General features: G+C 39.7%; 2 protein-coding genes across 2 annotated transcripts; one reads left to right on the top strand and one right to left on the bottom strand.

Annotated features, from left to right (window-relative positions):
* Positions 1-7228: 7228 nt before the first annotated feature.
* On the bottom strand, positions 7229-14010 carry LOC145911212 (cationic amino acid transporter 4-like). Its single transcript, XM_082998477.1, has 10 exons — positions 13855-14010; positions 13412-13588; positions 12225-12369; positions 11491-11702; positions 10684-10849; positions 10092-10389; positions 9666-9832; positions 8777-9212; positions 8496-8604; positions 7229-8381 (listed from the first exon to the last, which is right to left on the bottom strand). Exons 1-10 carry the CDS (start codon positions 13931-13933, stop codon positions 8323-8325), a joined length of 1848 nt encoding a protein of 615 aa, XP_082854603.1. The 5' UTR covers positions 13934-14010; the 3' UTR covers positions 7229-8322.
* Positions 14011-15964: 1954 nt separating this feature from the next.
* Positions 15965-20630, top strand: LOC145911367 (cationic amino acid transporter 4-like). The gene is made up of 10 exons (XM_082998688.1): positions 15965-16056; positions 16597-16773; positions 17205-17349; positions 17586-17797; positions 18108-18273; positions 18621-18918; positions 19141-19307; positions 19784-20207; positions 20372-20480; positions 20555-20630. Exons 1-10 carry the CDS (start codon positions 15975-15977, stop codon positions 20611-20613), a joined length of 1839 nt encoding a protein of 612 aa, XP_082854814.1. The 5' UTR covers positions 15965-15974; the 3' UTR covers positions 20614-20630.
* Positions 20631-21022: the final 392 nt, after the last annotated feature.

The raw sequence follows: 21022 nt of genomic DNA, 5'->3' as shown, positions 1-21022 counted from the left end.
GAGTAATCGGCCCTGGTGACGATTGCACTGTAAGTAAACGTCGCCTTGCAAAATGTGATCGAACTTGCGCTTTAACTAAATATGAAACATTCGTAACAGGTTTGGGAAGTGGAGGACGGCGTTCAAGGAGATGTGCTTGGTACTTTTATCGGTTACGGAAACGAACTCGGAGCTGTGCGTTCAAGCACGAATCAAATTCGACTGGTTTGCAATCTTGTCTTGGCACACACGGAACTAGTATTTTCCTATCAGTTGGGTGAGTTGGTCACACACTGTGAATGTTTTTCTCTGCGCACAATGAATCTTTCAACTTCGCAAATGTCGTACTTGGAGTGAAACGCCTAAGATTTTATTCCAAAATATTGTTAAAAAATAACGTCGTTTTTATTCCACGCCTGTTACAGTTTTGTTCGATGATTGCGGAGAATCTATTTCCGTTTTAACATTACCGAGAGATGTGGCATCACCGAATGATCCCATGAGTACAATTTTTTATCCACATTGCGCAATGTGCGTTTGGGAGTTTCGATCGTTCGGGGAAGCATGCAACTACACATTTAACATCGGAAGAATCGAATTTAACCGCAATGACTTCCTTTTCGTGAGTGGCTTATGTTATAAATTTATGTAAATTTCAAGTTCTGTGGTGTTTGTTACTATACCGACAAACATGACATATAAATGCGTTTGTGTTGAAGTTCACGTTGGCGTCGATTCAGTTTAATATTTTTCTTTATTAAGTTTAACTGGGGCGATGGTGAAACTGAAGCCGAAGGAGATGCTACAAGAATAGGTAATCACACAAGAACAATTTTTTCCGCTGATCCGCAGTATAACTTGGTCGGCAACCAGGTGAGAGTAATGTTTGTCAGCGACGGAAGCGCAGGTGGAGATGAAGGATTTCAAATGGAAGTTAGTGCTGGTAAGATTTTTTCATTAACATTAATTCCCTTTCACGACATGGCTAAACATACTCAACATTTTAGATTGTCCCACCCTGGTCCCTGGAATCCAGTGCAGTGAGCACCCGCTTATAATGTAAGTTTAGCTAACAGTCCGAACTTCTTAATTGAAATGGTTCCTTATTGTTGACGCACATGTTCAAAATTGTTTAACGACTGCTCATATATTTTTGCAACAGATTAGGCAGCGATGATCTCGAACAATTAAACGCTACTGCTGGGGACACTCTGTATATTGCGCCAAGCTGGGATACCAAGCCTGATGAAGTGGATCCGGCTTGTGTTACAAACGTGGACGATCCTTTCTTTAGTTTCAATATCACACAGTGCGTTCCTATTGCAGAGGTGTGTTTAAACCTGTCTCAGAGATGTTTGAAATTACTGTATTTTTGCTTTTTTACTCACCAATTAATTCAATATAATGTTTGTCACGGGATACTTATTTCCAAACCTAACGCATAACCTTGTTTAATGCGGTGCAACAGAATAGGGACGACAAGATCTTCCTTTCCTACGTTGTATGGAATGCAAAGTACCTTGACCTTTCCAACCCAGTCCAACGGTACAGGATTTTCAGCATCAACTACACTTGTGAGTTTGCCGCCACCGAGTTGTTGTCATCTACAGAACTTCATCCCTTTATCGAGTAAGTGTTCCTCTGATGTTCAGTTAAGTTAAAATAAATTTAAAACAACCAACCAAAAAACAGGAGAATCGGAGTTTTTGCTGATCCGGTTGAAGCAGAATTTGAAATCAAACTTGAGCTGTACGAAAGCGAAGACTTTGAAAACAAACTGGAGGACGGGGACAGCGTCGTTGTTGCATCTCAAATCTGCGGCGAAGTTCGTCTCTGTGATCTTCCCGACACTACAGACAACTTCCAAATAGAGGTGCTGTAACATATTGTGGGTTTTATACGAGACCATTAGGTTTGCAGGTTTCGCAGCCCAGATATTACAGCCTAACTGGTTCAGCCACTTTTTCCTGACAAGTTACGAGTTTTGAAAAATCCCGACAATCATGTCATTGCATGAAACATTACTGCGTTTTATACGAGGCACTTTAGTCGATACAAACTCCTTTTCAATTGCAAAGAAACAAATACATGAAACGTTTTGTAAGAGTTTTCAACATTTTCACGTTACGTCGCAGATGACTGATTGTTGGGCCACACCCGTGGAAAGTTTTGATGCAACACCAGCATACCCGATTGTGGATGAAAGGTATGTGTGACAATCGTATAAGCTGAGGAAACGGACTCTTAACGTCTTTATTTCACGCAGCTGCAAGGCGATGAATGATTTTGATTACCCCGGGACCATTGAACTTATAAGAAACGCTGAGCCTTTGTTTGGACAGTTTTGTTTCAAGTCTTTTGTGTGGACCAACGTGAGCGACGTCGAGCAAGCTATTTACGTCCATTGTGCAGTCACAGTATGCGATCGCGAGGCTGGCGCATGTTCTCCTGGGGTACGTCTCTACGCACCTTAAAAATAGATATGTTTCAAATCAAAAACAAAAGCGTCCTGTCTAGATTCTAAAAACTACTGTAGTCCAACCTTGCGATATGTAGAACTTTATCATCAAATATCAATGACGACTAGATCGGTTTTTTTTTTGTCCATGTTCAATCCAGACGAAGATTCCTAAAACTTAAATCGTACTTTCCTAATACTCTGCTTTGTGTCTGATTTTCACTTCGGTTGGCCACGCAATAAAAACTTGATTTGCAAGTTTTACCAAATAACTCTCCAATCACAAAATTAATGGGTGCGTGTTTTCAGTGTGGCGAAGATCTATCCGGATCCGGATCTGGGTCTGGGTCTGGTGATGTTGGTGGCACTGGTACAACTGGTACTGGTTCTGTTCGCCGACGTCGCGATGTCCAAATCCTTGGAGATACTCAAAGATATTCAGCAGGTCCTATTATAATCACACCTAAGCGATCTCCATCAGCTCCCCAAGTCGACGGTGAAGACTTGAAGAAAATTCTTCACGAGTATCAGGATTTGGTTGAACATCAACAGTCGTACAACCAGGAATTAACCGCCATGTTGGCCGTCGCCATTTTGATTGTCGTTTGCATTCTGGTGATTCGCCGCCAAAATTAGGAGTGTCTTTTACAAAAACTATATGACAAAGCGAAACCATGAGTATAGTTTTTTTGCCTTCTAACACATTGCTTTGGCTGTTGTTTAAAAATAATTCGAAAATTCCCAAATGCTCCTTTTCATCAGAAACCTTTGTAGATACGTTTTTGCGAATTGAAGAAATGTACATTGTCTCATGATGACTTCCTGAAATGTTTTCGGCCAATGTTAAATTTTGGATAAACTTCCCAACATAACACGACTAGTATATATAGAATTTTGTGCTTTTTGTTTGATTAATTGACAAGTGGCCTGTTGCGCCAACACTTTTTGTGTCGTATTGCGTCTATATCTCAATACAGTAAATGACAAACGATATCGGAATTATTCAAACATTAGTCTAGTCCTTGTGTGTCTGTGCAGTGAAAGTTACCTGGCATTTTACAAGTAAATACTAGAACAGTTTTAGAAGTGTCTGAAGCATACAAGTTGTTTAGGAATTCGTTTTTTCGGCGTTTGTTACGCATGCAACATTAACCAGCAGTAACGCGTTATAAAAGCAGTTCACCGGTTTACACCGGTTGGGTAAACGACGAGCACTTGGTAGAGGAAGCAATTATGTGACACTTCTTTCGTGGTACAAACCGGGGTTTACATTCAGTACAGGCAGCTAACGGAGCAATTGCCATTAGTATGAATATGCAATATTTACGTGTAACTAATACAATGCCTATTGTTAACAGCGTTTTCGAATTAAAAAGAAGCGATTCTCAAAATTGAGGTTTTTAATTATATATTTTTTGCGATGGTTAATTATACGCCATTTTGACCGTCGTTTGCATTCTAGTCAATTGCCGCGAAAATAAGGGGAAAGGTTCCGTGATGAAACTGTAACTACACGACAAAATTTACCTTAACCTTTCATCACTTTGCTTTGCCTATTGTCAAAAATTTACCATTTAACTAAATAATATTTTTAATGGGAAACTTCCTTTTTGTCTATGTATTTATATTAGCGATTTGTAGAAACTTATATGATGCCCAAATTTTCCTTCTGAAATATTTTCAGCCAACTCTCAAATGTAGATTAGTGCCATAATCGAACACGATAGATTAATACATAGAGTTTTACTTTCTTTTTATGGCACAGACGGGATTTAAATCGGTACACGCTATACTGGTAGTACAATTACAATAAGCACGTATGTGCAATAAAATAAAATAACTAATCTGATGCCCCCTCTTGTGTCGACCATTAATATCGTTTCAGAAACAAAGATAACGATGACATTTCTGATGTAACTGTGTCGGCGACCAGCAACTTAGTATCATAACTGCAACCTCATATTTTGATTTGGTTACAATGTATTTTATTTGTGCTTGTAACTTGTGATAAACTAACTTTAAATAGAAAATGTCTGTTCACTGTAACTTTTGGTATTATTGATCAAAAACATCAAGGCTTCAGGCCATAATGACGATAGTAAACAAATAACCCATGCAATTAAAAATCGTCACAAAGTAATTGTTTGACTGTCGCCGATCTGTGCGGAAGTAATTGTTTACTGTTTACCACTTTTTTGCTGTTACTGATCTTTGTCTTTCTTTTGCGTGCTGATGACGGAACTACCCACATTAATTACACGGTTACACTCAATTCAACCAACGCATGCGGCACGTATGTTGGCTATACAACAAAACGGCAGAATAGAAAAAAAAAACATAACAAGTGCAGGAAAGTCACTCAAGTTGACACTGATTCGGTTCCGACTTTGCTTGACCTAAACCTAGTGCCCAAGGTCGATCCTCCGCTACTCCGTTCATTCTGAACCTGGACAGTAAACGAAAACAATCGCTTTCTCCAGTCAGCGAATGTGCATATGGTGGCGAAGTTGGAGATGACGACGTCGAACGCCGCGCTGTCGACTGTGTGCCAACAAGTCAAACCGAACGCGTTGAACACTGCGATTACGTTGATGAAAAGCGAACTTCCCACGCACACAAGCATGCAGATGCACAGACGCCGCAGCATGACGTGTATGTCACGGTCGATGCGCCAGAGAACGTTGCAAAAATTCTCCCATGCGCTCTTGTCTTCCTCCAGCAGAGGGCGCGCCAGAAGATAGAACACAGCTATTTGCCAAAGAGCTGTCACAGTAAAACACATTGCTGTGGTGGGAATGAGAAAGGCGTGGACCTCGTTAATGCGCCAGACGTAGGAGCAGCATCCAGACACGGAAAACACACAAACCGAGCTCACGAAAGCAAAGGTTAGAGAGATGGTGAGGATCACTATAACAGCAATAAGACAGGAGCTGATGACGCGCACCGGCTTGCCGATCGAGTTGCACAGTAGAGGGTCAGAGTAGAACTTACGCTGGCGCATCCATAGCATGAGGTAGATGAGGCACATGCAAGAGATGTAAGAAGAGCCGATCACGAACACGTATGCCTGACAAGAGACGATTCCCGGTATCTTAGCAAACATGTACCCAGCAGAGATAATGCAATGAACTGAACAAGCAGCAGTGGCAAGCAGACTTATTCGATTGGCACCGGCCGTCTCCTTTCGTGGTCTGTGCTTCCATTCGTAGACACCCACAGAAGCCAACATGAAAACAGAGACAGCAGCAAGCAGAACGATGAGCTCCCGCCCTAAGGGATAAGGGTTGTCCACTCGACTTGTAACAGTTCGGTTTGGGAAAACGCAAATGTTTCCGCCTTCGTTAATCAGTCGGAAACTAAGGTTCGCATGACAAAACATTTTCAAACTTACATCGGCCGATTTTTTTCTGTTCGACAAAGTCAAGTAAAGTTTATTTCAAAACTTTTACCTAAAACCTGAAATTCGTGGTTTATAATGAGCAATTCTTCTGTCTGTCTTTGCACATTATAGACATATGTACTAAATATAATCTACAAATACAACCTTCTATTGTCTCACCATGATATCCTGTTTGGTTTTGACTTTACAATGAGAAATGCTGTTTACAAAGGCGAATGTTATATTGCTCAAATCTCCGGATTCAAGATGCTATAACGTATAACAAAGTAATACAACTTCAGTACTGTTACATATAATGCGTAAACTTTTTCTGGCAATCATGATGTCATGTGAAATGTTGTGATGTTTTTAATAACAATGCTACCCCGGAGTGGGCTCATTTAATGAAATCATGAGTTTCCGCTATTTTACCAAAAAAATTAAGGGTGATTCGTAAGCAGTATAACTTTATTAGCAGTTTTGCTCTGTGGTTCAAATCAACCAAAACAACTTTAAATATCATGAACGACTATGACATTGTTTCAGAATGTGTCCAATGGTTACAGGCAGCTGCCAGTATTGTAGCATCAGTGCAGCTAAAAATGTTTTAACTAACGTTGACAATATTTTCCTGATGTACTTAAATATTGTCATTGCAAACCACCTTTTGATAACTACAATATGCAAGTACGCAGTAAACAATATTTTACTGAGAGAATAGCTCACACGAAGTCGAATTTTTATATATCTAACAATGTTTTAGGCAAGGCAGGTGGTGCGACTATCTTCAGCTAACCGTCGTTCCTTTCTGACAACTTGTCGTTTCGCTGCAGTAGCAATTTCAAAAAACGAAAAATTATTTATGTTGTTTAATAAACAAGTCTCAAATTGTAAAATATCCCACGCCTAAACCGTCAGGCATTTCAGGGTAATTTGCAAACTGTGCAATTACCCTTGCTCGACCTGTGCTTTCTACAAAATTAACCGCAGAAGGTTTGCGAGTGAGATAAGATGGAAAACGTTTGTTGGTTGTGGTGTCAGGCATTAATATTTTACTAGATTGTACAGAAAGAGGTGGAAAAGAAATAGACTTCAAGTATTTTGTTTACAGATTTAATTGAAAGTTCAGAGTATGATTTTTTGTCTGCATGCAAATCTTAATGTATTTTGAAGTGGATCGTATCATAGGGTTCTGTTAAAGCACAATCCATTTCCGAATTGTTGAACTTTTGTTTGGTAACTAATGCATCGCGAACTTTATACATGGATGTCACCATCATCATCAGTTACCGATTCAGTATATCTGTATGAGATGTGCTACACAATGTAAAATTCCTTGACATTTTAACGCTGTTGACTTAAAGTATACGTAAATAACATAGGACGACAATGTATGCGTAAAAATTGCAGAAAACGATCATGGATGTTTATTTTGTGTTGACTAACATTTAAAAAACGAACTCCAATAAAATAATAAATTTTACTTTCGATTCGATATTTCTTGAATGTAAAGCTCAACCAACAATTAACGATAAACTTAGATAATAACTTCAGCTTGCTGTAAAAAATACAAGACAACTGCGAAAGAGTTAAAGCGAATGGAAGGAGGGTAAGATATTTAAAAAGGAGGTAGTTACCCCATAAAATTTTGAAAATACAGTTCTTGGCCAAATGCTATGAAGCGTTGGATAGTATCAGGCCACTTGTACAGTAGAGCGAGAATAAATAAGACGTTTAAATTACGTATGTCTGGTTGTATGTATTTATATATATATATGACAAAAATCCAAATACAGTTAGCGATATCCTGGTGGTAGTCACCCTTACAGTACTACTCACACAAAACGCTTGCTTTAAAACCAGATAGACTCAAAAGCAATATATTCCTGTATATTGTAATGCCAGGATGATTTTGTTGCCATAGCAAGTGCTCTGTATGATTCTTTAAAAGTCATACGTTTTGTAAATTAAAGAAAACTCTTTGACACAGAATATCTATGCATGATGACTCCTTTTTTTGTAAATTGAAATTTACATGTACAAGCACATTGCGATTTGCAATGTATTCCCAAAAAGTTGTTGTAATAGAATTAAGAAGGACAACACCAAAGGTTAACAATAAAATAATGTTTGATAACTTTAACAAGAATAAATAGTATACCCACTAAAAACGACCACATAATTGCTTTGCAAAAATACACAGGTGCGACATATATTACCAGTGTGTTATAATACGTTTGTGACAGTATTTGGGCAAGTTGGGATTGTGCAAATAAAAAAATCCCCGAACGCTACTAACTGAATAAATTACCAAGTTTAAATAATCTAACCAAAGAAATATTGTTTTACAGAATTATGTATTATCAATGAATTTACCCCAAATACCGTGCGGGACTGAAAATTAACTACTTTTTTCCAAGCCTGCAGCACAGGGATTCAAAACCACCCGATAGATTGTCTGCGAAGTAGTCTACTGATACAACCGGTCGTGTGATCTTTGGGAAGTTCACGATTCAGCTTTTTGTTTGCTGTGACGGTAGCCGTAAGCCCCATAAATGACCAAACCTGTGAAAAATGTAGTTTTGTATATTATAATACGAAAAGAGATGCTTTTCTTTGATACATTCAATCACGTTAATTGTAGACAAAAATAAAGGCATTATTGTCACGCTTGCCTACCTACAGCCATCCACACGGCGAGTCGCAACCACGTAAGAGGCTGAAGTTTCAACATCAGGGTAATATTGATAACAATACTTAAGAAGGGGATGATAGGAACGAGGGGAACCTGCGAAAGATAAAAGCAAACTTGTCAATGCATTGAAACGAAAAAAGTTCTGTAGAAGTGTCACATTATATGGAAGTAACTGGAGACAATTTAAAAACGTTTCCGTATATTTCAGGGCGAGCAAACATGTTATGAAGGAAGTCTTTTGGTCAAAGTTAAAACCACACTTCACCTTGAAAGTTCGCATGGTGTTGTCCTGCTTGAAAGTCATGATGAAGAAAAGGCTGACAAGTGACAAAGTCAGAAACAGCACCAAAAGGAGAATAAACCACGCTTCGTCAGCTCTGTGATAACCAAACAAACAAAGAGCCGATGCCGCAGTGGCGAATAAAATTGAGACCAAGAGCGATATGAATGGCAGTTTTCCCGGCTTGTATTGCATTGTCCATGTGAATAAACGACCAAAACTCGATGCCAAGACGCTGGTTTTGACCGTACCGCAAACGTTTTCGACCACAGAATCGCTGTCGTCGCCGTAGACAGCTTTGCGTTCGGCGATAATGTTGTTTTTGCCACCAAAATTTGTTTCTTCAGTGGCGTTTGAAGTGTTCGTACCTTGATCGGGGGGTTTGTTGTCCCCTGGTGTATCATCCTCAAAGCTTTCGTACCTGAAAAATCATTAATACGTCTCTTTGTTGAGGTGGTTTTGAAGTTCCATAAAGCTGACTAACCCCATACAAAATGCCATGACTACACACAAAATCTCAATCTTTTTTTGTCAACCATTGCATTCGCTTAAATTTGCGAATTTTTTGGGGAAATGTTTGAGCTGCATTTCGTTTTATCACTAAGGCAGCCACTTTTGCACTATCTTACACAAAATAAAATATAGCTTCTTGAAAATTATAGAATACATAAAACAAGCTTGCGACGCCCCTTGTTAAAACAACGCACCAGGTGCTTCGCGATGCCTCATTTGGGAACATCTGGTTATTGTGGAAAAAGAACATCGAATTTGCTTTATCTTTATTTTGTCATTCATAAACAAACGCTAAAATAATAACTGATACATCAATATACAATGTAAAAATGTGAAACATAGCGTTAACGAAAAAACTCACTTGGATATTTGGTTTGGTCCATAGCGAAGTTTGATAACGCATATTGCTACGAATGTGCACGCAAGGAGCTGGCCGATTGAAATGAATTCGACCAGCGTTCGAAGGCTGAAGATTGTGGTCGTAATCGTGATGAATATCCCACACACAATTGTGGCCACTACCGGCACCTAGCGGCCGGAGACAAGGATTAACTTTGGACACAAGGTAACAGTAAGTATTACGGTGAGATGAGCCTATGATTACGGTTTAAAAAAATATTTATACAACCAAAGCAAACTTGCATTTATATTTTCACGTATTTTATTTCACAGTAACAAGACAGTATCCTATAGGTTGTATTTTCCTATAGGTTGTACGAAACTTCAAGCAACAAAACGTTGCGTCACACCGGCTATCACGACACAGTACACTACATGTTCAACATACCCCATTTTTCTCATTGATCTTCGCTAAACTTTCAATGACAAGACCGTCACGCGCCATCGCGTATACGTATCGTGGCACTACGACCATGGTAGCAAGCATAGCAGCGGTCATGGCGGCAATGGCGCCAATGGACACCACGTATTGGGCCCAATACCACTCGTGAAGGATGTAGGCCGACGGAAAAGGCGCAGCGGCCGAAACGTTGTACCATGGTTCCATAAGGGTTAGTGACGCCGTCGCGCTGACGTAGGCAATGACTGCGGTGGAGAGGGAAACCAAGAGTGCCAGAGGAACATGACTGAATAAAAGTCAAGAAATATGTTATTAAATAACATTGATTTAAATCATTAGCTTTTGTAAATAAACCTTTGTAATGTATTTTCATTTGTTATACAGTGGTTTTATGTTTTCCTCCTTTCAACAAAGGGAAAGCAGAAGCCTTTCTTATTCAATGGTTGGTCTAATTTGGTGCAAATATCGGTTCGGTAACTGTTGTTTAGAACCTACCGTATAATTATCAGTTGAGGTTTTAGTAAAAGTTACAAATACGAACCACGACGGATGAGACAGCGATAATATTCAAACTAGTTACCTCTTAGGATTGATACACTCCTCGTTTGCTGATGCGACGACCTCGTAACCAACATAAGAGAATATCAGTGTGGCCGCGCCGCTAATAGTCCCTGAAAAACCATTAGGAAAGAATCCACCTTCGACTGTCGTCCAGTTCTCGATTCTCCCGAGATACATACCCGTAACTGAAAAAAGTGACGTCAAAAAGTAGGCATCAGAGTCTAATATTGGATATTTATCCTAAAACAAATTTTAATGTGTTTTCTTTTTGGCAATCATTTTATTTTTGAGCATGTTTTTCGCATATTTTTTTGCAAAATTTAGTTTTGTTGCCGCAAGTCAGCGTTGTCAGCGGTTACAATTTTCACATGTAGAGGCACCAAAGCCTCCTCCAATCGACTGCTTAGTGCTGGGAAAATATTAGGATACATTTGATTCAGTAGTTGTGCTTCAATTGTACAGAAACGGAAGTGTGCCTTGTGCAACCTCCTATGCTTTGTTAGTCCATATGCTGTGCCGCAAGTTTTCTTTATATTCACTCTGGTAATATTTCACCGTGCGGTTTAGCAGTGGTGTGATGCTATAACGGGGGCAATTTTTTTTATTATGATGATAACCCAATCTAGAATTTTTTTTTTAAAGCTGCTTGCAGCATTTGTGGCGGTCGCTCATTGGTTTGCCGCCATTGAGTGCTGCGAAAAATTTATAAATTTCGCAGAGTTCCATAAGCAAATAAAACTAATTTATAAATCGGTACACGCAGTATATTTGGTTATAAATGTGGACACGTCGGTTTGGATATTTATATTTCAGATACACTACTTACCAAAAATAAAAATGATAACTGTGAGGTTCAACGCCGCGAAAAGAATGTTGACTTTCGACGAAAGTTTGACTCCCAAAGCAACGACAATTGTCAGCAGTACGACCATTCCAACAGCGAGAAAGTCGGGGTAAGTAGCGATTAAGTCTCCGGACATGGCACAACAACTCAACAAACCCTTTTGTATAGGGTGGCCGAAAAGACCGTCGATGTACCTGTATATATACAGTAATAAGAATACTACACATCAGAATCGTACAGTCCATTGCAAAATGCGAAAATTGTAATGTCGTTATATTTTCAATTTAGACCACTATAGTTGCAAGGTGTAATGAAGATTCGCTCCCGTCGGTGACGATTAGGCTGACGTATGGCATTAAGTCACTGAAGTGATGATATTAATCACAAGTGATAAGGCACCACAAAGCTTCTTGTGATTCAAAAGACGCGCCAGTGACGTTAGAAACTCAGGAAACAGTCAACAACAATCGCAAATGCTAAAGTTAAATGAGCATCCTATCTTTGAAATGTATAGCAGCATCAATAACAAAGGTATAATTGGGCTAATAGGCCTACGTCCCATGGCTTTAACGTTTCGGCGCTGAAAGTGCAGTATTTCAAAAAGGCTGTGTTTGTTCTTAATTTTTGCTCCTTAATACACATTTTCCACACCAACGCTCAGCCGCAATCGACCCAAGCGCCCTCACCATTCGACCTGGAAAGTACCACATCCTTACCCGCTGCAAGCTCTTGCAATGGCAGACACAGCGACCGCGTGTTCCAAGACCACGTTCCAGCCGACGATGAAAGCCCATATCTCACCTACACTGATGTACGTGAACTGGTAGGCAGAACCAGTGACTGGAATGCGAGCGGCAAATTCTGCAAAAGTGTTAAGAAATATTATATGCGCAAAAGAGCCATGATAGTCAATGAGAGTTGCAGACATGTTAAGAAATGTTTTTTATGTTGCACTTCCGTGCTTATAAGGTTAAATTTAAATTATAGAGTACAATGTGCAGTTTAGGAGCCCGCATTTACGCGCTAAAAAAATTAAATTGAAACAAAATACATATTTTCTTCATTCAAACAACGCAGAAGTAATGCCATGCTTACGCATTACGATTACGGTAGTGGAGATCCTCCACGCATGTGAAGGTCGCCTGACAAGTTGTGCGCTTGTGCACCAGTGTACCTTGGCCACAATATACCCCGTGAAGCCACTGAGCTCCTGTAGCTCAGTTGGTAGAGCGTTGGGCCTGGTTAGCCCAGTGTCGTGAGTTCAAACCTCACCGGGAGCTTGATTTTTCAGATCTCGCTCCGACTTGTCGGGAAAAGTGGCTGATCCAGCTTGGCTGCAATGCCTTGGCTGCGAAGCCTGTGAACCTTATGATTCTTCATTCAAAAGTATGTCTTGTCTATTCCCGGTCCATAAGATTTTCACCATGTCGGAAGTGAGCGATTTCGCGGTCAAAAGGCTTTTATTTTACCATTATTTGCATAGAATAAGTTGTGCGCGGACGAAATGCAACTAACAAGTGTGATTCAGTGCTTCCGATCCGCCGCATTTGCACTTGTCATCGTTGAATAGAAAACATTTTGTGGACAAACTCGCGGGAAACGGAAACTGTATTTGGGTTGCACGCACGCCCGGAAAAACAAAATACTACGAAGTCCAACAGTGAAAATACCGGAAAAAGATTTGGATGACATTAGAAGCCATTCATGTTTTACTGTTTGACAACCTTAATGTTGCTTGGTAATGACTGCGTAATTCAGTTGTTCGAAATTGAATTTTGCAAGCGACCCTTTTGGAAAAAATTAATCAAAAATTCCTTGATAAGCACACATTCCGACAGTAAAAAAACTCTTTCACTGGGTTATCGTGGGTTCAATGATACTGGACGTAACGTATGGATTTTACCTGCATAACAGACAGCAGAAAGGGCGGATGCGAAGGCTGCCAACACGTAACTTATAATGGTTGAGGGCCCAGCAACGTCTCTTACGATGGTACCGGTCAATACGTACAACCCTGAGCCAATCATGGATCCAATGGAGAGAAAGGTGAGGTCACTCAAGTTGAGACATTTTCTTAAATCTAACGTAACAAGACATAGCGTTGAGTCGGCAATATGGTTTTACCAGTGCTGGGATGTAAACGTTAAATAATTTTACTGCGAGAAAGCCAAATATTATGTTCAACCAAGAATATGTTAAGCTAGTTCACATATAAACACGCTTGCTACACTGATAAAATTATATAGACGGGAGGACATTGCAGACCTGGTGAAACCCGTTAACCATTGTAGATACCGATACAGGTATTACGACCATGTACATATTTGCCAAGGACGTTATGTTTACCTGTTCTCATCATATCCGCACCCACAGCCTTTTTCCTCATCAGGTTACCACATATGTTGCTTGCTTTGGAGCCAGCCATGATGGCCACCAGCACTTGGAATAGCTGGCCCAAAATTACCACCCTTCACAACTAATAGCGGAAATGCACGCCTTTCCTAATACTGAAGTAAAAACATATGTTGACGAGGATGGCCTGTGCTCCATTACAATTGTAAGAATTGCTCATTTGGATGGTACGCCTATGTACAAAAACATACATTGATACAAAATACCTAGCACTTAGAATATTGACTTTACGTGGCTCGTCACTGCTTATCGGAATGCGGCTTGAGGCGTTTTTAGTGATCAACACAAAGTTTAGTTTAAGATGTTGAACTGAACAAATCCAGAAGAATTAAGTAGCAAAACATGCGTGTTGCTACAATATCAGCCAATGTCCCGCTATCACTAACGTACACTTGCCTACACCAACAATAGATACCCTGATTTGAGCAAACCGACGCCCATTCAATACAACAATACAGCTGCTGTAGAAAAGTTCCGACCACTGTTCCTTCGGTCACGCTTCAGTCGTTCGATTTTTTGCACGCCGTCTTGCGTTGGGTTGAAACGATTGAAGTAACGTTTATACGCAGTTCGGCAACAGCGCGCTGCGAGCCCGGAAGCAATACACGTGCGTCACTACTGAATTTAGAGGGTGTGCGATTGCTGTGGAGCAAAACTGCTAGAAATCCTTGCTGTGTTGTTATGTTGGACTGAACAATATACAAATGTCTAAACAATCAAAACGTGTTTGCTTTAAGCTGTGCTCAGCTTTGCATTTGCTAACATTTATAGCGCATTTACCTTCCAACTAATCAACACTAAAAGCCATAAAATTGTTACTTTTTCCTAACGCTAGCTGGTTCGGCATTTTCGTCTCATCGTTGCCGTATGGCTTGTGAGTCCGTTGTTTGCTCTGATCGCGCCGTTAAATGAAAACGTGACCGCCATTTGTCAACAAAAATACGACGTTCGGAATGGCTTCACGATTGTGCTTCAAAGGCGATTGGAGTTCAAATTGATTTTGGTATGAAATGCTAATATTAAATTTTTTTTTAATATTTCAACCAACATTTGCAACCCACTCCTTTCCAAGTAAAATGAATATTTTCAGTCCCGGTAACTCCATCCTTCATATAAATACCCGAGTAGAAACGTTTAATGTCTTGCATAACTTGAGATTTTATTCAAGTAATTGGATTTTGTATTGCAGACATCAAACATTGCTTTCCCTCTTTTTCTTTTTCTGCTCCATTTGCTGATAAATTTTGACACCGAGCGAGTGTTTAACAAGTCTGATGTATCATTTGATGGAAAAATGTATCATTTTGGGGCACAGATATGTGCTCTCCGTTCTTAAGGGTTGAATTATAGCGAGTGGGGTCGTAAGGTTGAACGTTAACATAAACCCAATAAAATTATGTCAAGATTTTGAATATTTCGACATTTCCACAACATTAACAGCATGATAAATGTGGTGTGGAAGTTGTCGCCCTTTAAGCATCCGCCGAACAACCATGCCGCACTGCAATGCATGACAGCCATCATTTTGTTGCCTTTCACACCCAGTACAGTGTATATGCCAGCAGCACTACCAGCGTGAGTAAAGTACAGTATAGAATTGCAAGACAGTAAATGGACGTGGGTCGTTTCCTAATTTTCAACCGGTAGATTGTTTGCAGTTTTCATTTAGTCTTGCCTGTGATTACTTGAAAGCTATATTGCTTAAGGTTAGACAAGTATTTAGATTTAGCCGACAAAATAGCTGATGCAATAGTCGAGAATTTCACGATACTGCATTTTACACTGAAAATGATTGTAGAAAACAATCGAAACGTCTGTAGCATGAAGTTCTCAACCATTATATTGGCTATTTTGTTTGTATTATAGATTTGCAAAACCGCCAGTTATGTTCTTATATTTAGATTTAACGATGATATTTATAATTACTCCATATCTTTAAAGTGGCGGAACACATGAAATTGGTTTGCATCTTCAAAGGCCACCATTTTTTTCTATGGTGACTTTCTTTGCCAGTATAGTTATTATTTTGGTTTAGAACTAATCATTTAGGAAAAATGCCATCCTGCAATTGGTTTACTGACTTTTGGGCGAATATATCAAGGAAAAAAGGAGTATCTGAGGATCTCAAACGTAAAGGTGAGTCAAGCGCCGGTAATTGCATAAAAATTTGCAAACGTTTTGGTCTCAATGCTCATCGTCAAATTGCAACCAAACTGAATAACTCATGTATAAAATCTTATAAAGCCACTTAAAAATATATAGACCCAACGCAACGGATACGACCACAGAATGTATGATGTTTTTTTGACAAAAGTATTACTTCAAAGTGATTGCAATGGAAAGATAAATGGTGATTGGCTTAATGTTTACCATCACTCATCGCAAACATGCCACCTATCTATCACGCTTAAAACGTGTAATGTGACCTTTCTAGTACCAATCTCATTTGGCGCAGTGGGGGAAGTTAATCAATCGGTTGAAATCGCGTTTGCGGGTCGATATGATTTTCATTTTGTGACACAACTTTGAGCCAAATACTACAAACCGAATGAAAGGCTTTTCCAAATCTGATTTAGGTACAATTTTGGTTTCGTATGTATAAATGCAAGTACAAAACACTAAGATTAATTCAAAGAGTGCTGGAAAGTAATATGTTTATTTGCATCATTTCATTAGACTTGGTCAAAGGCCTTCGGCTTTACGACCTTACCTTTCTGTCTATTGGGTCCATGATCGGTTCGGGGTTGTACGTGCTGACCGGGACCATCGTAAAGGACGTTGCTGGACCTTCCACGGTTATCAGTTACGTGTTGGCGGCGATTGCTTCTGCATTATCAGCTTTGGGCTACGCAGGTATACGAATGCATATGCCTGTCGTAAAATTGTTTTCGATTCAAACAATTTAAAACAATTTTAAAAACTGGTCTTAACGGTCTTAATAGAGACTGGGGCTTTATGAGTCACTGTAGACACCAAGATGCCAAGGGCTCAAAGTGACCAAAAGTGATTACCTCTTCGTGCGTTTTTTCTTTCTTGTTTTTTAGCGCCGTTATCGCATTTTATTGGTCACAACTGTTTAACAGTCAGTCTCTTATAAAAACAGTGCACCCGAAAGTACTATAGTTTTAAATACGTGTGTAGTTTTAAAGATGTTTTTAAGTTTGGAATGAGAAACGTACAGACATTATAAAGTTGTAATGGGGGTACTTTTGAAACTGCAAGCTGCATAAAAAAATACCACCTTTTTTATTTTAATGTTTGCAAATCAATGTGCCAATCTACAGAGTTGGCAGCTCGGGTTCCGGTTGCTGGCTCCGCGTATCAGTTCACCTACATCGGAATCGGAGAGATGTGGGCGTTTCTCATTGGCTGGAATGTGGCTTTGGAGCACGCCGTGGGGGTCGCCGCCGTGGCTCGTGCATGGAGTGGGTAAGTGAAAGACAAAACGAACTTTTAAACTTGTACAGTGATTTTTTTGAATGGTATAAGCGTAGAAATATATAGGTTTATTCGTTACATCCTCAAAGAGTAAATACGCTTGGCAATCCAGGAACCACATTACTAATATTACATAATTCGTCAAAAGACAGATGATAGATTTCGGAAAAAGTTTTCCGTTTTACAATGCTACTTTTACGATTTACAATGCTGCTTTTACGTGTCAGATATCTGGATTCGCTTTTTGGTCATCCAATGCGAACATACCTGACGAAACACTTACCTATGGGGGGAGGACTTCTTGCCAAGTATCCAGATTTCCTAGCGGTTGGACTTGTGTTGATCGTGACCATTATTGTCGCCAGCGGTGTAAAGAGCAGTTCGAAATCGAACTTGGTCTTTGCCGTCATCAACCTTGTCGTTATTACATTCATAATTTGTGAGTTGAGGCGTTCAATCTTTTGTTATTTTTGTAATGTTTCGAATGTAAAAAAAACGGTTTGATCCTGATAAAATATGCGGTATTTCAACCAAATCTATCTTTGATTTGTTGTCACGTTAAATGCCGTTAACTTTGTGCATAAAATGAGGAACACAACTTACGGCTTTATAAATTTCGCATTGACAATGGTTGTGGACAAAATCGAAACGTTTGATAATGAATTGAAGAGTAGTTGTTTCACCTGTGTTATTTGTCTTTGGCATTAAACTTATGTGAAATTTTAACGTACAACATTCGCATTTCATAGGTACTGGTATCTACCTGGCAAACATAAATAACTGGACACACGTCAAGGGGGGATTTTTCCCACACGGATTTTCGGGAACGTTGAGCGGTGCTGCTACACTTATCTTCTCTTATGTGGGATACGAAGTTGTCGCCTCCGCAACGGAGGAGGCCATTAACCCTCAAAGGTATGTTTTTCGGACCAGCATTCTAATGAAACGACTTTGTTGAAATTGACATTTTGTGCATGGGTTGAATTCATTCAAGCGAAACTGTAAAAACAAGGTTATGCAAAAACCAATTTTTGTTTGATTACTAGGACTGAATAGAACTTTTTGAATAAGAATACTGATGATGCCGTATAGGCGAAACATATATATTCTGTAAACCAGTATCTTGGATGATTCTGTATAATAATCTAGGTCAGTCCTAGCAATCACTTAATCAAATAAAGGTGCATAATGGTTTTGTACATAGTCGGCACCACCAATTTTACCTGCGAAATTACCGTTCAGTTGAACGATCATTTTTCCAGAGATGTCCCACTGTCTCTTCTCCTCTCCATCTTACTTGTGGTGACTGCTTACGTCTCGGCATCTGCGGTTCTAACGCTCATGGTTCCCTGGTACTCTGTGTCCGTGTATTCACCGTTCCCGAGCGCATACCTTGCTAGAGGGTGGGTGTGGGCACAATACATCATATCCATCGGGGCCTTGGCTGCCATGTCGGCCGCCATGATTTCTATGATGATGGTCGTGCCGAGGTACATCTTTTCGATGGCCCGAGACGGAATTTTGATGAATTTTTTCTACATCGTCAATGATCGCACAGGGGTGAGATATACGTAGGGTATACAAACATGTTTTAAACGACGAAACCTTTTTATTTCAAGTGTGGCAACTTTTATTTGTATGTTCTTATGAATCACAATTGCCAGAGGCCCAGGAAAAATATCGCACATAAGTTACACAACAGTTTCGGAAAAGGGCATTGACCCATAAACGAAACTAATATAAATAGCATTATACTCATACGGGGCCCGGTATCGTTTTAAGGTCCCTGTGAGAGCTACAGTCGCAAGCGGAATTTTTGCTGCAATTCTGTCTGTCATCTTCAGCCTCACCACGCTGGTAGAGTTCATATCTATCGGCCAACTGTTAGCTTGCACTTTCGTTTCCATCTGTGTTATCAAGCTTCGTTATGGGCCAAACCAAATATCAACGTAAGTATTATTAGCTCTTTATTTCTATTGCAATATACAGCCCTCATACACAGATCGTCACAATACCAGCGCCATCAATTTATTTTAATATATCTTTTTCTTATTCCATTTGAATGAGAAACAGACGATGCAGACGAAATCGATATTTTTACCGTTTGTAATAAACTATTTTGCAAGCTTCAATCAAAATCAACCTGTAGGTTTAAATCTTACGTAACGGAAATCGACAGCTGGAAGGCGGAAACTAAAAGGAATTAAATTAAGTTAACAGATATGTGAAAATCCGTAACGTAATAAATATCGACCACAACAAAAGCAGAACCAGCAACACGTTATATTATATTATATGCCTGTGGCATATAAGCTACTTGACACAACATCGATTGTTTCACCGTAGAATAATGGTTTTAGGAAAGCTTTAGTATCTCATAAAAGTCATGTTGCAACAGATTGAAACGATTATAATGTTACTCAAGGTATGAACGCGAAGTTTCCGGTCTTTTAGTAAATTACGATTCGAACGCACCCGAATCCGACGTGGCCAATAGCGAAGAGACACCGCTACAATGCACAAGCCGGAAGGTGGAAGACCATGGAAGCATTACGCGACCAGGGCAGGAATTCGTGGAGGCCGGAACCCTAAAGAAATCAATCGCACATTCTCGTTATAGTTGCCTGTTTGCCTGGACACGCAATTACCGCAACGGGGAAATTCCCTTTTACACTCTGCTGGTTGCCATTCTGACGTCAACCGGGTCTTCGGCACTGTTGCTTTTTGGATTAAAGTGGATCGCCAGGCCTTGGTATTTCCTGCCACTGGGTGCGCTCATTCTAATAACTGTTGTGAGCGTGGGACTAATTGCGTGTTTTACTCAGGATGAAGAGATGCAGACATTTAAGGTGTGTAGTGTTTGTAAAATATGAATATTCAATTTTTGCCATATTTTTAACCCAAATTCTGTTTTTATGATTTTAATTATCCTCTTCAACAAATTAATTCTCAAAAAATATATTCTTTTTCGTCTTAGTTTTTAACCCTGTGTAACCAAGGGTATTATTTCTAGGTTCCTTTGGTGCCATTGATTCCTTTCTTAAGCATCGTCCTCAACATTGCTTTAATATTGAAACTATCTCCACTCACTTGGATTCGATTTGCCGTTTGGGTGGCCGTAGGTGGGTGCTGTTTAGCCCAACAAAATAATGTTTCATTTCTCCTAGCTGTACAACTAACGATGCATGTTTTGCAGGTTTGATAATCTACTTTGCTTATGGATACAACCACAGTAAACTGAAAGTGCAGGACTAGAAGTGAGTCCGCGGAAAAAGGCGCAGGGTGCATGCGGTTGTACGTTTGTTGTAAGAATGATGCTGAAAGGAAAGGGCACATTTCGGGAGACGTTATCCTGGGCTGCTGAGATGGCTCACCACCAATAATGCGAGGCTGACCCCGTGAATAAACTTTAATTAACAAAACTTTGCGACAATAAAAATCAGTTATTTAGTAAATGGAGATGTTACAAATATTGAAAACATGTGATCGCCAAAATATCACAGGCTGGATGTTTCTTTGCAGTAAATCACAACAAAAAAACCTTTGTCCTGATTTTGTTACTTATATGCTTTACCGGGAACTGTAGGACATCAACGCTCGCGGGTCGAACCATTAACCGGTGGAAAAATGAGGAAACTTCGCCAATACTAGGCTACGCCTGATT

This window comes from Ascidia mentula, chromosome 8 (genome assembly GCF_947561715.1).
Source record: "Ascidia mentula chromosome 8, kaAscMent1.1, whole genome shotgun sequence".
NCBI lineage: Eukaryota > Metazoa > Chordata > Ascidiacea > Phlebobranchia > Ascidiidae > Ascidia > Ascidia mentula.
Note: the sequence above shows the minus strand (reverse complement) of the source record. Positions and strands in the feature narration are given on the sequence as shown.

What these genes read in the sequence shown, in the direction of transcription:
- LOC145911367 (XM_082998688.1), top strand. Translation starts at nt 15,975, where the DNA reads ATGCCATCCTGCAATTGGTTTACTGACTTTTGGGCGAATATATCAAGG. An exon ending in CGTTATTACATTCATAATTT is followed by an intron (nt 17,798 to 18,107) that starts GTGAGTTGAGGC and finishes CGCATTTCATAG; the next exon opens with GTACTGGTATCTACCTGGCA. An exon ending in GAGGCCATTAACCCTCAAAG is followed by an intron (nt 18,274 to 18,620) that starts GTATGTTTTTCG and finishes TCATTTTTCCAG; the next exon opens with AGATGTCCCACTGTCTCTTC.
- LOC145911212 (XM_082998477.1), bottom strand. Translation starts at nt 13,933, where the DNA reads ATGGCTGGCTCCAAAGCAAGCAACATATGTGGTAACCTGATGAGGAAA. An exon ending in TGCGGATATGATGAGAACAG is followed by an intron (nt 13,589 to 13,854) that starts GTAAACATAACG and finishes TTGTTACGTTAG; the next exon opens with ATTTAAGAAAATGTCTCAAC. An exon ending in ATTGCAAGAGCTTGCAGCGG is followed by an intron (nt 11,703 to 12,224) that starts GTAAGGATGTGG and finishes GTATATATACAG; the next exon opens with GTACATCGACGGTCTTTTCG.